Source organism: Oryx dammah, unplaced genomic scaffold (genome assembly GCF_014754425.2).
Source record: "Oryx dammah isolate SB20612 unplaced genomic scaffold, SCBI_Odam_1.1 HiC_scaffold_1, whole genome shotgun sequence".
NCBI classification, from domain to species: domain Eukaryota; kingdom Metazoa; phylum Chordata; class Mammalia; order Artiodactyla; family Bovidae; genus Oryx; species Oryx dammah.
Window position 1 is genome coordinate 8,318,985 of NW_024070185.1, and position 16,084 is coordinate 8,335,068.

The following is a 16,084-nucleotide window of genomic DNA, read 5'->3' on the forward strand; positions in this document are numbered from 1 at the left end:
TGCAGCTCAATTCCAGAAAAATAAACGACCCAATCAAAAAATGGGCCAAAGAACTAAACAGACATTTCTCCAAAGAAGACATACAGATGGCTAACAAACACATGAAAAGACACTCAACATCACTCATTATCAGAGAAATGCAAATCAAAACTACAACGTGGTACCATTACACGCCAGTCAGAATGGCTGCGATCCAAAAGTCTACAAGCAATGAATGCTGGAGAGGGTGTGGAGAAAAGGGAACCCTCTTACATTGTTGGTGGGAATGCAAACTAGTATACCCACTATGGAGAACAGTGTGGAGACTCCTTCAGTTCAGTTCAGTCCCTCAGTCATGTCCGACTCTTTGCGACCCCATGAATTGCAGCATGCCAGGCCTCCCTGTCCATCACCAACTCCTGGAGTTCACTCAGACTCACGTCCATCAAGTCAGTGATGCCATCCAGCCATCTCATCCTCTGTCTTCCCCTTCTCCTCCTGCCCCCAATCCCTCCCAGCATCAGAGTCTTTTCCAATGAGTCAATTCTTTGCATGAGGTGGCCAAAGTACTGGAGTTTCAGCTTTAGCATCATTCCTTCCAAAGAAATCCCAGGGCTGATCTCCTTGCAGTCCAAGGGACTCTCAAGAGTCTTCTCCAACACCACAGTTCAAAAGCATCAATTCTTCGGCACTCAGCTTTCTTCACAGTCCAATTCTCACATCCATACATGACCACAGGAAAAACCATAGCCTTGACTAGATGGATCTTAGTTGGCAAAGTCATGTCTCTGCTTTTGAATGTGCTATCTAGGTTGGTCATAACTTTTCTTCCAAGGAGTAAGTGTCTTTTAATTTCATGGCTGCAATCACCATCTGCAGTGATTTTGGAGCCCAAAAAATAAAGTCTGACACTGTTTCTACTGTTTCCCCATCTATTTCCCATGAAGTGATGGGACCAGATGCCATGATCTTCGCTTTCTGTATGTTGAGCTTTAAGCCAACTTTTTCACTCTCCACTTTCACTTTCATCAAGAGGCTTTTTAGCTCCTCTTCACTTTATGCCATAAGGGTGGTGTCATCTGCATATCTGAGGTTACTAATATTTCTCCCAGCAATCTTGATTCCAGCTTGTGTTTCTTCCAGTCCAGCGCTTCTCATGATGTACTCTGCATAGAAGTTAAATAAGCAGGGTGACAATATACAGCCTTGACGTACTCCTTTTTCTATTTGGAACCAGTCTGTTGTTCCATGTCCAGTTCTAACTGTTGCTTCCTGACCTGCATACAGATTTCTCAAGAGGCAGGTCAGGTGGTCTGGTATTCCCATCTCTTTCAGAATTTTCTACAGTTTATTGTGATCCACACAGTCAAAGGCTTTGGTATAGTCAATAAAGCAGAAATAGATGTTTTTTCTGGAACTCTCTTGCTTTTTCGATGATCCAGCGGATGTTGGCAATTTGACCTCTGTTTCCCCTACCTTTTCTAAAACCAGCTTGAACATCTGGAAGTTCACGGTTCACGTATTGCTGAAGCCTGGCTTGGAGAATTTTGAGCATTACCTTACTAGCTAGCATGTGGAGACTCCTTAAAAAACTGGAACTAAAGCGGTCACCCTCTTTTTAAAAGTGCAGTATCTTACTGGAAAATAGTTAAAGTGTTAGTCGCTCAGTGGAGTCCAACTCCTCGCGACTCCATGCCCTGACTAGCCCCGCTCTGTTCATGGAATTCTTCAGGCAAGAATATTGGAGTGGGTAGCCATTCCCTTTTCCAGAGGATCTTCCCCACCGAGGGATGGAAGTCGGTCTTCTGCTTTGCAGGCATTTTCTTTATCGTCTGAACCACCAGAACTTCCAGCTGACAATTTAAAAATATCAAGATTCTGTAATTAAAAAAAAAAAAGCACCCAAACTTAATAACGGTTCTTTTTAGTGGATGTTCCTCATAGATATTTCACAGACACACGGAACGCTGAAGTTAAAACAAGCCTTGGAAACCGTTAGTCTACCCAGTATCCTACCAAAGACAGACTGCTACGCTGCCCGCACCCGACCCACTCGCCGCTGCGCGCTTCGGGAGCGAGTCGCGCCTCGCTGACGTCATCAGAGTGCGCCTCCCGCCGCCGCCACTGCCGTTTCCCCGGCGTGCGAGTCCGGTAGTTTCAGCTTCTTCTCTTGTCTGCCCTGCGGTAATTGCGGTCGTTCAGGTCCCGAGATCCGCAGCGACACAGGCTCGGCGACATGTCGATGCTGGCTGAGCGTGAGTGTTGGGCGCGGAAGTTTGATCGGGCCCGAGGGGGAAGGTTCCGGGTGACACGGTGGCCGGCGGCGCTCAGTGGGCCGGAGGGGGCCGGGGGCCGGCGTCCTGGAAGCCCAGCTCGGCTCTCCCTGGCTGCCGCGGAGATTTCCCAGCTCAGCCTTTCTCGAAAGTTAGCTACCGGTCTGCTAATGAGACCGAGTGTCCGCTTGGGACGCTTGTCCTCGCTCTCAAACCTGGACACGTGGGCGGTGGGTTCCAGTGAGGGGTCAGGACTCTGGTTTTGGGGACCTGAACTCTTACTTCCCCAGGCCTCAGCGTCCTCTGGCTAAAAGGAAGTTGTTGGGCCAGCAGTGAAAGCCCGTCCTTGAAGATGTATTGAATCAACAAAAAGAAAAGCCAAGAGCTTAGAAGCAGTAAACACTGGAAGTTAGTGTTTTTTAGGGGAGGCAGGACTAATGAGTGATTCTAAATAAAATCGTGGTGGTTGTGACTTTGGTAGTTGGAATTAGTAACAGTCTTCTTTGAGAGGAGTGTTGGCCGCAACGCCCGCGGTGCTTGGGTTTGCCTTTGACATTCACTGTTATTCTGTGAAGTTCGTCAATTTCCTTCCTTTGGAGCGGCTTTTTAACTTTTGAATGGCACCTGTAGTTAAGGCTCCCGGCCACCAGAGAGCAGTCGTGCTTTGGAACTGAAAAGCCGGCCTGTCCGTTTGAAAGTGTTTAGTGAACGAGAACCAGAAACGGTGTGTTTTAACAGACCAACAGCAACTACACAGGGACTCCAAGAAATAAATGCTGTCGGCATCCTCTCATCTAAAGAGGTGGGGGAATGGGAGCACGAAACTAAGTGGGTAAGACACCATTCAGGTTTTACAGGGGCAGAAGTTGAGATTCAGAGGAAAATAATTCACCCCAAGTCACTGAGGTGGAAAGTGACAAAATCGGTCTAGTTGTCGCTGTTTCTTTACATTCTTGTCACTAGGGTCAGCAGACTACTATTGTTTTTTAAATAAGGACTTACAAAACGGCGTATAATGTGACCCTGTGGGCTCTGTCTCTTCATCTGTATAACCAGCATGGCTAAATCTCTTCTGGTTTTAATATTCTCTGATGTACACTTAGTTCAGCATGTACGTGGAAACATTAGCCCTAGTTCTGCTATTCATGTATGTCTCTTTCCATGATCAGTTTCTCTGGGGCTGTTAAAAACATCTTTGATTACGGTCATCACTAGGTTGTCTTAAAAAAGTCAGTGAGATGGTGAATGTGAAAATAGTTCAAAATACGGATGCACGGTGCCATCTGTGGACATCAGTAATTCAGACTGCAGGATTTCAAGAGAGTATTTTCAGTTCTCCCGTCAACCCCATGTCTCCAGATTTTCATATCTTTGGCATAGTAATAGATAACATTGGGTTGGCCAAAAAGTTCACTCAAGTTTTTTCCATACCCTATACTTTGGCCAACCCAATATTTTGTGTTGCCTTTTAGTATGATTTACTAAATTAGTGGCATCCCCTGTGATTAGACACTTAGGACTGGTGTTCTTGTTTTAGAAGTGAGAAAATAGAAAATTAGCGAAATCCCAGCCCGCCATTTCACTACCCAGCAATTATTTTCTCTGATAGTTTATACAATTGTAATAATTCTGTAGATGCAGTTTTATAACCTACTTTTTTCCACTGATTAACCTTAAGTTAATATTTTCACTTCAGTAAGTACGCTGTTTCCTTTGTTTTCCCTTGCCATATGGACTAGATTGTGTTCTCTTTTATCTTCCCAGGCATCTATTCCTGCTTTAAAAATCTAGTATTTTTCTTTATGTTTCTCAAAAATATCCTTTATCCTGCATTTCTCTAATTGTCAAATATATTTTATTGATTTCCCCCTATTTAAGGTAAGAAATCTATCCTACCAAAACATAAGAGAAAAATTTCATTTATCACTCTCACTTCTCAGTCCTTATTTAATTTGGAGTCTTAGACCCACATTTTATTAGGACCAGTTTTTGACACTTGCAATTATTACATTCTCTAATCAAATGACAGTGCTATCATTAATGGATTTTAATGGTCACTGCATTACAGTTTTATGCTGCTGTTTCCTTAATCTTGACTCTATTTCAAGATTAATCTATGCCTTAATCTATGTCTCAAAAAATGTTTTAATAAGAATACATGGGTGGAGGATATATTTTTTGAGGTCTTGAATATCTGAAAGTGTCTTTGGGCTAAAAGAAAAAAAGATAAAACTGCCCCTGGCTCTTGGCACTCAAAACTCTTCTCAGGGTAAGCTGAATCCTGGCATAAACTTTGTGGTACTGGGCTTGGAGTGATCAGACCTGGCACCTCTTGTGTGCAGGGTTGTTTGTTGGGGTTACCCTGAAAATATCTGGCTAGATCTCCATATAGGAGGAGTCCCTGCTAGAGGATGGTTACCCCTTTCATCCCAAAGAGTGATTCTGCAGATTCAAGACACTCTGTCCTGAGTCCTCCCCTGCATTTAACATCCTTACTTGGGAAACACTACCCTACTCCATTGCTTCCCAGGTAGTACACTGGTAAAGAATCTGCCTGCAGTGCAGGAGACACAAGAGATGCAGGTTTGATCCTTGAGTTGGGAAGATCGCCTGGAGAGGGAAATGGCAACCTACTCCAGTATTCTTGCCTGGGAAATCCACTGGACAGAGGAGCCTGGCAGGCTACAGTCCATGGGGTCGCAAAGAGTCAGACATGACTGAGCGCATATGTGTGCACTCTGTTGGTTGGAGATACCTGCCATTTCCCTGGGGAAGAAAAGCTGACCTCAGCTGACTCTCCAGTCTCTTGTGCCAGCGTTATAGTATATGCGTTTGTGACATAAACTGTATGCCGTCTTTATTGCAGAAGATGGGCACAGTCATTCTCAAACATGTCTCTTTTACACATGCCCCAGTCAGAGACCCCTGGCTGACGCTAGTTTGGAGACATGCGCTCCAACATGCACCCGGAAGCAGCCTTGCAGAGAGAGCCCTAGTTAGCCAGGCTCCTCTCATATGCTGTTCGTTAGCAGAGGCGACGTGAAGCTGTGTATTTACTAAGATAAGTAAAGTGGTAACTTAGTCAACTTAGTAGCATTTTGGTGTCCCCCTTTCCCTGCGAAACAGGATACATCTGAGGCCAGCTCATTTTCCTTTTTAAGTAGTCTTTTTCTGCCTGCATGCCTGTAAAGGTTTACCTATTTTTGCTACAGTGTGAATGGTTAAGAATCTCTGTATTGGTTTTACGTGCAGTAAATCAATTAGGACACTGCTGAGGCATGAGCCGCTGTTGGTACTCTGCTTCCATAGGTGCAACAGGTAAATGATGATGACATTTGACCTCCAGATTTCCCCCTTGGCCACCATTTACTTTTGGGTTTCATATGCTTGTGTAATAAACTTCTGGAGTCCCTTTTTTCTGCTGTCATTTTCCTTAAAAGTGTAGTGATAAGTTTGAGTTTCTAATGGTCAGTTAGGTATATATGTTAAAAAACAAAAACAACTGTAGGGACTCAAACCAGTTTCCTCAATTCAGTTATCTTCCTTTTCCCCCTTTTCCCCTTTTCTTGTTGCCTTTCTTCTTCCTTCCCTCCTTTTTTTTGTTTCTCGGTCATTTATATATTCAATCATGTTTTTCCTGAATGCCTGCTGGACAAATGTAATGAAGCATAAGGACAAATAAGAACATAGATGTGAGCCTTAAAGAGCTTATGGCAGAATAACAAACATGAGAGATGGATATAAATAACCGTAATACAGACGAGTGTTAAATAAATGCCAAAGAAAAGAAACAGGGAATTTATCGCGTGAGTTCAAAGAAGGGGTCACATGTGGCTGTAGGCTGTTTCAGTGAAATTAGTTATCTGCAGGTCGCAATTAGTACCTGTAGGTTGTTTCTTCCCAACTTCATGACAGTTTTGTGTGCTATGGATTAAGAATATAAGCTTTGGAGTTGGTAGGACCTTGGTTTGTATAAAGACTCTGGTCCTTGCTTGGGGGTATTAGGCATGTGCCTCCTGAAGGCCTCCGATTTTCTCATCTGAAAAGTAGAGATCAGACTGCCTCCCCTCATTGGGTTACTGTGGAAACTGAGAGTATATGGATGCATTTGGCACTTACCGTGTGTGTATTGACTGGTGATGGCGACCTTGGTGTCACCAGTGCCTTATGTTGCTGCCAATCGCTGAATGGAAGGCCCAATTGATGGTACATCATGTATTTCGATTTGTCACATTTGGAGGAAACATTTTTATTTCACTTTTCCAAGATCAGTTTGTATGTTCAGATTATAGAGTTTTTGGGGAAACCAGGATAAATGATCCAAGCTGATGCTGTGTCCCAGTGGATGCCGAATCTGTTATCTGTATCTAATAAAACAGTGTATGTTGCATTTATAGAAGTATTGTATGTATGCCATAGGTATGTGTGTGTTTGTGAGGTATTTTCCTGGTTTGAAAGATAAGCTGCTGACGCGATACTTTGTCATTGACAGGTCGGCGGAAGCAGAAGTGGGCTGTGGATCCAAGAAACACTGCGTGGAGTAATGATGACTCCAAGTTTGGCCAGAGGATGCTAGAGAAGATGGGGTGGTCTAAAGGAAAGGTATCTTGAAGAAGAGCCAAGGAATTGGAGCCATGCAGAGAGATTATAGATCAGGAGATTATATCTTTCTTAGGAGACTAGGAGAAATTTATTTTGGATCAATAAGTGATCTTGGAAAAATAACTAAATTTTAAAGACGTTGTGATAGTAAAATTAGAATTGAACATAAATGCCAGCTGTCTTTGTTTATCGTTTAACCTGCTCTGATTTTCGTAGATAGTGCCTTTTAGTTGGTTGCATCTGGAATCACACCTAACCATCAGAGTTTTATGTTGCTTAGAGTACAGTTTTATTCGCCCTTATAACTAGACTACACATTTTCTCCTTTTCCTCACATTTCATTTATTCCTTACTCAAATAGGGCTTCTGCTGACATCTCTATACTTAAACGGTTCTTGCCAAGGTCTTTAAAGATCTTATTTCCAAACCCAATGGATCCTTTTTTGGTTCTCATATCACTTTATCCCTTAGCGGCATTGGATGTCATTGATTACCCTTGCTTGGCTTCCACAATACTGCCCTCTGTCCCGGTTTTCCCCTCTGCTTTACCAACCACCCCAAAATGTGTTGCTGGCTCTTCCTCCTCTAGACTCTTGAGCTTTGGAATTCCTTGGGGTTCAGCCGAAGGCCCTTTTCTGTCCTCTGCTTGGGTGAGCTCATTCATTCCATGCCATGCTTTGAATTACCTAAATTCTGAGAGTTGTCACTTTTCTATATCTAGTTCAGATTCAAGTCTGTCCTTTGAGCTCCAAGGTTATAAATTCATCAGCCTGCTTGGCATTTTTACTTGAGTTAGCATCTTAAGTTGATTATTTTTATTATAAAACTTTTTGATCCCTCCCAAATCTTTTTCTTATCAAGTTTTCCTCATTTTGCAAATATACCCTGTCAAGGGTTTATTTACTTAAGCCAGAAACCTGGCAGTGGTGCTTGGTTCCACCACCTCACTCACTTCCTCCCCTTCCGGTCATCATTCCTCTCTGCGGGCCCTGTCCTGGACCGACCACCACCACTGCCTGTCCTGATCAGCACAGCAGCCTCTCAGCTGCTTCCCTGCCTCCCTTCTTTTTCTTCTCTGGTCCATTTGCCTTACAGCAGCCATTGTGAGCTTTTAAAATATAGAAATTAGATCATGTCATTCCTTTGCTTAAAAGCTCAGTGATTTCCCATTGTTTTAAAGAAATAAAATCTGGAAATTCCATGGCAGTCCTTGATTAGGACTCCACACTTTCACTGTCAAGGGCACGGGTTCAGTCCCTGTAGGGGGAACTAAGATCCTGCAAGCCATGGGGCATGGCCAAAAACAAAAAACAACAGTAGAATCCAAATTCCTCCCATAGTGTCCAAGGTCCTTGATATCTGGTCCCTTTATATCTCTTATTTTTTTCTCCATCCACTCTACTAGAGCCACCTTGGGTGACTTTTAGTACACTAGGTGCTCGGGGACAAATGAGTGTTAATGAGGCGGGGGACTTGGGATCCCCTTCCTCAGGGCTGTTTTGTAGAATTATCTAATGGAAAGCGCCACAGACTTGTAGTGCCTCCGATGGGCCTTTGTTGGTTTGGTAGTGGCGTCCTGCTTTTGCGCATCAAGAAAAGGCATGTTCTTTTAGGTGTTTCCATGGTTTTTAAAGCGAGCCTCAGGGTGAAGAATTGGCATTCCCTGGTGGCTCAGATGGTAAAGTGTCTGCTTACAGTGCAGGAGACCCACGTTCGATCCCTGGGTCGGGAAGATCCCCTGGAGAAGGGAATGGCAACCCACTCCAGTACTCTCGCCTGGAAAATCCCATGGACAGAGGAGCCTGGTGGGCTATAGTCCATGGGGTCGCACAGAGTTGGACACGACTGAAGTGACTTAGCAGCGGCAGCAGCAGCAGGGCTTCCCAGGTGGAACTAGTGGTAAAGAACTCACCTGCCCATGCCAGTGACATAAGAGACACAGATCTGATATCTGGGCCAAAAGATCCCCTGGAGGAGGTCATGGCAACCCACTCCAGGATTCCCGCCTGGAGAATCCCACAGGCAGAGGAGCCTGGGGGGCTACAGTCCACAGGTTCTCCAAGAGTTGGACGCGACTGAAGCGACTTAGCCCAGCACGGCTCTGTAAGTGCATCCTTGGTGTTAGAGACATATCTTGAAAGACTCCACTAGACTGTCCTCTTTGAGGACAAGGGTAAAGCCTCCTAATGTGAGTGATGAATCAGTTAATGAAGGAAGAGAGAGGTAATTTGTTTTTCTACCTGATGAAAATGCTAACTCTCTTTATGTTTAATCTCCACAGGGTTTGGGGGCTCAGGAGCAAGGAGCCACTGATCATATTAAAGTTCAAGTCAAAAATAACCACCTGGGATTAGGAGCTACTATCAATAACGAAGTAAGCAACAGTATGTCTGCTGAGGGGTTTCCTTGCATCGTTGTTATTTTTGTCAGTGTAAAAAAAAAAAAATCCAGTCAAATTGGTTGATCAGTTTTAAGCTGTTCAAGAATGTACAGTCCATGTTTTGGATAACAAGCCAGTGACTAAGCTTCTGTGCATCATGTAACATGCAGGCATTTTGCCTTATTGCTTATGCATAAAAGATTCCAAGTAGCCTTATTGCTGAACTTTGCAAAAAGTGGGTTTTTTTTTGTTTGTTTGTTTTTTTGCACTTCAGGACAGAGAGGAATTTTCATCTTGACCTCTGTTGGAATATTAGCTTATATTGCTAAAATTGGTGGCATTTTGTTTCGGAAATACTGCAAGAGAGTACCGTTCTTTTCTTGTCCCATTGTCTGTTTCTGACTGTTGGTGTACAGCAGTTGAGATAATTCACATTTCCTAGTAAACACTTTGAAAATATGACTCTGTAATTAAAAGTTCATGGCTTGCCCTGCCTTTCATTTTTAGTATCGTTGCTCACTTTAGAAAGCATCTAAACTAAAAGCTTTGTTCTTACATTTTTGCAGCCAACAGAATCTGGTAGAAAATCTGAAGAATTGCTTTAGGTGAACTGGATTACTGTGCTTTGTTCAATTGCTCTGAGTAGTGGACTGGAGCAGCTAAGATTGTTTGGGCTAACAGCTAAAAGCTTAAACCACTAAAGGAAGAGTTTATACATTTGTCAAATCATCATGTGTACACCTAACACTAATATAATGTTTTATGTCAGTTATGTCTCAATAAAACTGAAACAAATGCTGTAACTATCTGACAAAACCCAAGACCAGTACTTCAGAAGGTTCACAGTGCACACATTTAGTAGATGGAGTGCGTAGCAATATCTTCTGTATTTTCATCGATTAATAAACACACCGTGGACAATTTTTTAAAAAGAGTTTACATAAGGTTGATTTTTGCAGGTAGTTTTTTAGAGGTGGATATATAGATATACTTAATTTTTTAGGAGAAGCATTGCCTATTCAATAGGCTTGAACATTTTCAAAGGTAACGTATTTAAGCATTCTTTGAAAAGTACCTATGAGGCAAATTCCTAAAGGGAAACCCTGCTCCCTACAAGTTGATATTATTCTGGAGATGCTCATTCTGTTTTAAAGTCAGGTTCTCTTTATTATGAAGAAGTTACTAACTGAGCACCTTATCATTGGGTGCTAATTGATTTGGGGGACTTGGAGCCCTTCCCCCACCCTTCCCCAGTGGTGGTTTCTCAAATTGGGATGGATGTAAGCAAATAGAATTGGCATATAGGCTCAAAAAAGCAAACCAAAGAGCCCTCAAATCTGTCCCTGTTTTTTTCCTTTAACCTACATAATTTTCTCTTAGTGTGAAAAAAATTTTTTTTGTTTTGCTTTATTTTAATATTTAACACAAAGGTTGCCTGCTGTTTATTTGACTATAAGTTGACTTGATAAGTTACCCACATTTGAAATCAGGGCTTAAGCTTCCAAGATGCTCAGTGGCTCAGTAGTAAAGAATTTGCCTGTAAGGGCAGGAGACTGAGATTTGATCTCTGGGTCAAGAAGATCGCCTGGAGAAGAAGATGGCAACCCACTTCAGTATGCTAGCCTGGGAAACCCCATGGACAGAGGAGCCTGGTGGTCTGCAGTCCATGGGGTTGCAAAAGAGTTGGACACAACAACAAATAGATAAATTACAGTTCAAATTTTACTATTTCTTCTTTCAAATTTATAAAGTAATATTTTGGTAAAACATTTAAACATTCACAGATTTCCTTGATTCCAATTATATCTTATCTCAGCATAGGTAGATAACAGGTTTGCCTGTAATTGATTTTTTGGTATTTTTCAGGACAACTGGATTGCTCATCAAGATGATTTTAACCAGCTTCTGGCCCAGCTGAACACTTGCCATGGGCAGGAAACAGCAGGTGGAGAAACCTTTGCTTTTTATCCATTAGATGCAACTGAGTGACTGAACTGAACTGAATCTCAATATAAAATATTTTTATCAACTTTTTTTTTTTTTTTACTGTTAGTATCATATCTGAAAGTTAACTGATTGTAGCTGTCACAAACAGTCATTTCTGTTTACATTTCTCAGTACTCACATTGAATTAACAGTAGTCATAAGCAGAGGCTTTTTCTCCCCATTAAGAGTTTGAGAATGACAAGATCAGTTTACTTAGTTTCCATTCTCCGCTGCAGTTCCCTTATCCCGGCCTTACAATGTCCGGGGTCCTGCAGTTCAGGCCTTTTTCATCTTTCATCTGCATGTTCTTGTTATGACATCCAGTCTCCAGGGGAATGTGGTGACCATTGCCACACTTCTCTCTGTTGCTTTACCCTCTCTCCTGAACCCCAGACTTGTATTGAGCCCCCTGCTCAGTATCTTCATCAGGGCTTCCTTGACTTCTGGAACTCAATTCTGCACCTCCCCAACTCCCACCCTGTAAACTGTTGGACCTGCATACCCCACAACCTGTTTTACCCACCATCTTCCCCATTTCAGTTGATGTCAGCTTCATCCTTCTAGTTGTTCCAGTGAAAGAACTGTTGTCGGTTCTGCCTCTAAAATATATGCAGACCCTGACTTCCTCTTGTCACCTACACTGTAACCAATGTGGTCTGAGTAGCTGATATTTCCTGTGGATTATTGCAAGAGCTTGTAAAGCCTTTCTCAGCCATGGCACTGCTGATGTTTTGGGCCAGATCATTCTTTGCTGTGAGGCACGTCCTCTGCATTTAGGATGATTAGCAGCATCCTTGACCGCTATCCACTGGACACCATTTGCACCCTCTCCCTAGTTGTGACAAAAATATCTCCTGATATCGCCAAATGTCCCCTGGGCACAATGCCCCAACTCCGTCCACCCGTGGACTTACCTCAAGACCACTAGAGGGTGCTGTCTCCCTGTGATAGGTACGGTGCTATTATTAGCCTTGCTGCTGCTGCTGCTGCTAAGTCGCTTCAGTCGTGTCCAGCTCTGTGTGACCCCAGAGACGGCAGCCCACCAGGCTCCCCCATCCCTGGGATTCTCCAGGCAAGAACACTGGAGTGGGTTGCCATTTAGCCTTAGCTCAGTACAATTCAAACCAGGCCTTGCTAACTGCCAGTTCCAGTACTGAAAAGCCTTTAGAATATTCCTTTAAGGGAAAACCTGGCCAGGGACCTGGAGAGCTGAGATCATTTTTCTGCCAAATCATCTTTGGTAAATACAATATCTTCATCCAGATGAATTTTTGGTCATATTACTTGAATTAAAGCTGACAGGATAACCTAGTAACCTATTTTTCTGCTATAATATTTTTAGTTCTTTAAGATTGCTTACCTAATTACACAGTTTGCCTTTCAACTAAACAGATTCCAAACTATTTTCTTCATAGAATCTTGCAAAAATTTTAGAAATAACCCTTATTTCTTAGTGGGACACAAGAAAACTCCATAGTCTTTAAATTTTTATTTTTTAAAATTATCCTATCTCAAGTAGTTAACTATGACTCCGCTTGGCTTTTTGGTGGACTTACCTCATGGTTTTAAGAAATGCTTTTTACTTCTAACAGATATTTTGTTCCTTGTGATTTTAAATATTTTTGGAAATAAATTGGGATGCTGATAGCCTGTCACCCACAAAGGACAAGAATCTTCAAATTATTTTGCTCGCAGAGCCTCTGAGGCAATTTGAAAAACAGTAAAAGACACTTACTCCTTGGAAGGAAAGTTATGGCCAACATAGACAGCATATTAAAAAGCAGAGACATTACTTTGCCAACAAAGGTCCATCTAGTCAAGGCTATGGTTTTTCCAGTAGTCATGTATGGATGTGAGAGTTGGACAGTGAAGAAAGCTGACCACCAAAGAATTGATGCTTTTGAACTGCGGTGTTGGAGAAGACGCTTGAGAGTCCCTTGGACTGCAAGGAGATCCAACCAATCCATCCTAAAGGAGATCAATCCTGGGTGTTCACTGGAAGGACTGATGTTGAAGCTGAAACTCCAATACTTTGGCCACCTGATGTGAAGAGCTGACTCATTTGAAAAGACCCTGATGTTGGGAAAGATTGGGGGCAGGAGGAGAAGGGGACGACAGAGGATGAGATGGTTGGATGGCACCACTGACTCAATGGATGTGAGTTTGAGTGAACTCTGGGAGTTGGTGATGGACAGGGAGGCCTGGGATGCTACAGTCCATGGGGTCGCCAAGAGTCGGATACAACTGAGCAACTGAACTGAACTGAACCGATACTGTCTCACAATTTTTAAATTGACGTCTATAATGTTTTTAATCATAGCTTTAAATAGTTGCAAAGAATATGTATCTGGCCTATTTGGAAAATATCAACTTTTGAAAATAAGAGCTTTTCATCAGTCCCAAATGTGTTCAGTAGGTATTTAATACTAGAGCAGTTTGATATCCATGGTCTTCTGTTTATAAATAGAAAAGCAAGTCCTTTAATACTCAGCAGTACTATATTTTCTAGTTTCTTTTCCTCTGAAATAATTCTATTGCATATACCCCATGATATTTTGTATTAATATATTTTTTGCTTGAATTTTAAAAAACTCATCACCTTGTCATGTTTTTCTGCTACAAAACAAATACAAGTAAATTTTTGGTTTATTTCTAGTAACCTCAAGGCCTACATGTAAATATTTTTCCTTTGGATTCAGTTGTCATTACTAATTAGTGGGTTATAACTAGCAAACTAGTATTTTGGTCATCTGATGCAAACAGACACCTCATTGGAAAAGCCCCTGATGCTAGGAAAGATTGAGGGCAGAAGGAAAAGAAGGCATCAGAGGATGAGACAGCTGGACAGTATCACCGACGCAATGAATTTGAACTTGGGTAAACTCCGGGAGATGGTGAGGGAGAGGGAGGCCCGGTGTGCTGTAGTCCATGGGATCGCAAAGAGTTGGACACGACTGGGTAACTGAACAACAGTTAAAACCAGGAAAGGCAAGTTTTGATTAATAGTTGATAGAATGGTAAAACCTTTTTGGAACTGCCTCTCTTGATGAGATAGATAGGGTGGGGAGGGGACTGGCTTTGATGAAAGGACCCCTCCCTGACACCAGCTCTGCAGCTTGTTCCTCACTGATCCTGGTGCAAGGAGACCTGTGCTCCTCTGCTGTCAAGTGGGAGGAGGACCAGAGTGATGTGTCTGCGCAGGACAGAGCAGCTTTAGGGGAGCGTGCGCGTGGACCGGCAGGTAGGAGCTGGTGCCCTAGGACGCGCCAGGGCTCAGGTTTGCTCTGGGGAGGTGGTGAGGCTCCCAGGAGGCTCTCACCTCCCCCGAGTGTGAGCACAGCTCTGCGGGGTCACAGGGCACAAGTTAAGGATGTGCACTCACACGTATCTGCTGGCTCCCAGCCCCAGAGCCACCTCCTCAGTGGGTCTTACTCTGCCCTCCAGGCTTCAGTGTCCTGTGATGTTGGTTTAATAATCATAGCAGCTATCTTCCAGGGTGGTTATGAGATGAAATGCAGGAAAGCATAGAAAGCTTAGCCCAACACCTAGTACTTACTAAGCCTTCCATTGGTAAAAACTACTTCAGTCTGGTACGATGCTTGGTGATTTGTGTTTGGAACGTCAAAATCGAGAGTGTAATGTGCTATATGAATTTTTTTGCCTGCAAAGAGAGCAGGAGAAATTTACAGGTAGGATGTCTTTGAAAGAAGGTGCAAGTTGTTCTTGGGAAGTGATCCTGGAGAATGTTTCAGGCTGTTGATGTGATTCAGTTGCTCAGTTGTGTCCGACTCCTTGCGACCCCATGAATCGCAGCACGCCAGGCCTCCCTGTCCATCGCCACCTCCCGGAGTTCACTCAGACTCACATCCATTGAGTCAGTGATGCCATCCAGCCATCTCATCCTCTGTCGTGCCCTTCTCCTCCTGCCCCCAATCCTCCCAGCATCAGAGTCTTTGCCAATGAGTCAACTCTTTGCATGAGGTGGCCAAAGTACTGGAGTTTCAGCTTTAGCATCATTCCTTCCAAAGAAATCTCAGGGTTGATCTCTTCAGAATGGACTGGTTGGATCTCCTTGCTGTCCAAGGGACTCTCAAGAGTCTTCTCCAACACCACAGTTCAAAAGCATCAATTCTTCAGCCCTCAGCCTTCTTCACAGTCCAACTCTCATATCCATATATGACCACAGGAAAAACCATAGCCTTGACTAGACAGACCTTTGTTGGCAAAGTAATGTCTCTGCTTTTTATCTAGGTTGGTCATAACTTTTCTTCCAAGGGGTAAGTGTCTTTTAATTTCATGGCTGCAGTCACCATCTGCAGTGATTTTGGAGCCTAAAAAAATTAAGTCTGACATTCTTTCCACTGTTTCCCCATCTATTTCCCATGAAGTGATGGGACCAGATGCCATGATCTTCGTTTTCTGAATGTTGAGCTTTAAGCCAACTTTTTCACTCTCCTCTTTCACTTTCATCAAGAGGCTTTTTAGTTCCTCTTCACTTTCTGCCATAAGGGTGGTGTCATCTGTATATCTGAGGTTATTGATATTTCTCCCGGCAATCTTGATTCCAGCTTGTGTTTCTTCCAGTCCAGTGCTTTTCATGATGTGCTCCGCATATAAGTTAAATAAGCAGGGTGACAATATACAGCCTTGATGTACTCCTTTTCCTATTTGGAACCAGTCTGTTGTTCCATGTCCAGTTCTAACTGTTGCTTCCTGACCTGCATACAGATTTCTCAAGAGGCAGGTTAGGTGGTCTGGTATTCCCATCTCTCTCAGAATTTTCCACAGTTTATTGTGATCCACACAGTCAAAGGCTTTGGCATAGTCACTAAAGCAGAAATAGATGTTTTTTTGGAACTCTCTT

General features: G+C 43.0%; 1 protein-coding gene across 1 annotated transcript in view; it reads left to right on the forward strand.

Moving 5' to 3' along the window:
• Positions 1-2,060: 2,060 nt before the first annotated feature.
• PINX1 (PIN2 (TERF1) interacting telomerase inhibitor 1) overlaps positions 2,061-16,084 on the forward strand; it is a 65,693-nt gene continuing 51,669 nt past the window's right edge. Inside the window, exons 1-4 of the mRNA XM_040234545.1 lie at positions 2,061-2,234; positions 6,745-6,854; positions 9,136-9,228; positions 11,101-11,179. Of these exons, the coding sequence (XP_040090479.1) occupies positions 2,216-2,234; positions 6,745-6,854; positions 9,136-9,228; positions 11,101-11,179 (301 nt within the window). The 5' untranslated portion in view covers positions 2,061-2,215. The remainder of the gene's footprint in view (positions 2,235-6,744; positions 6,855-9,135; positions 9,229-11,100; positions 11,180-16,084) is intronic.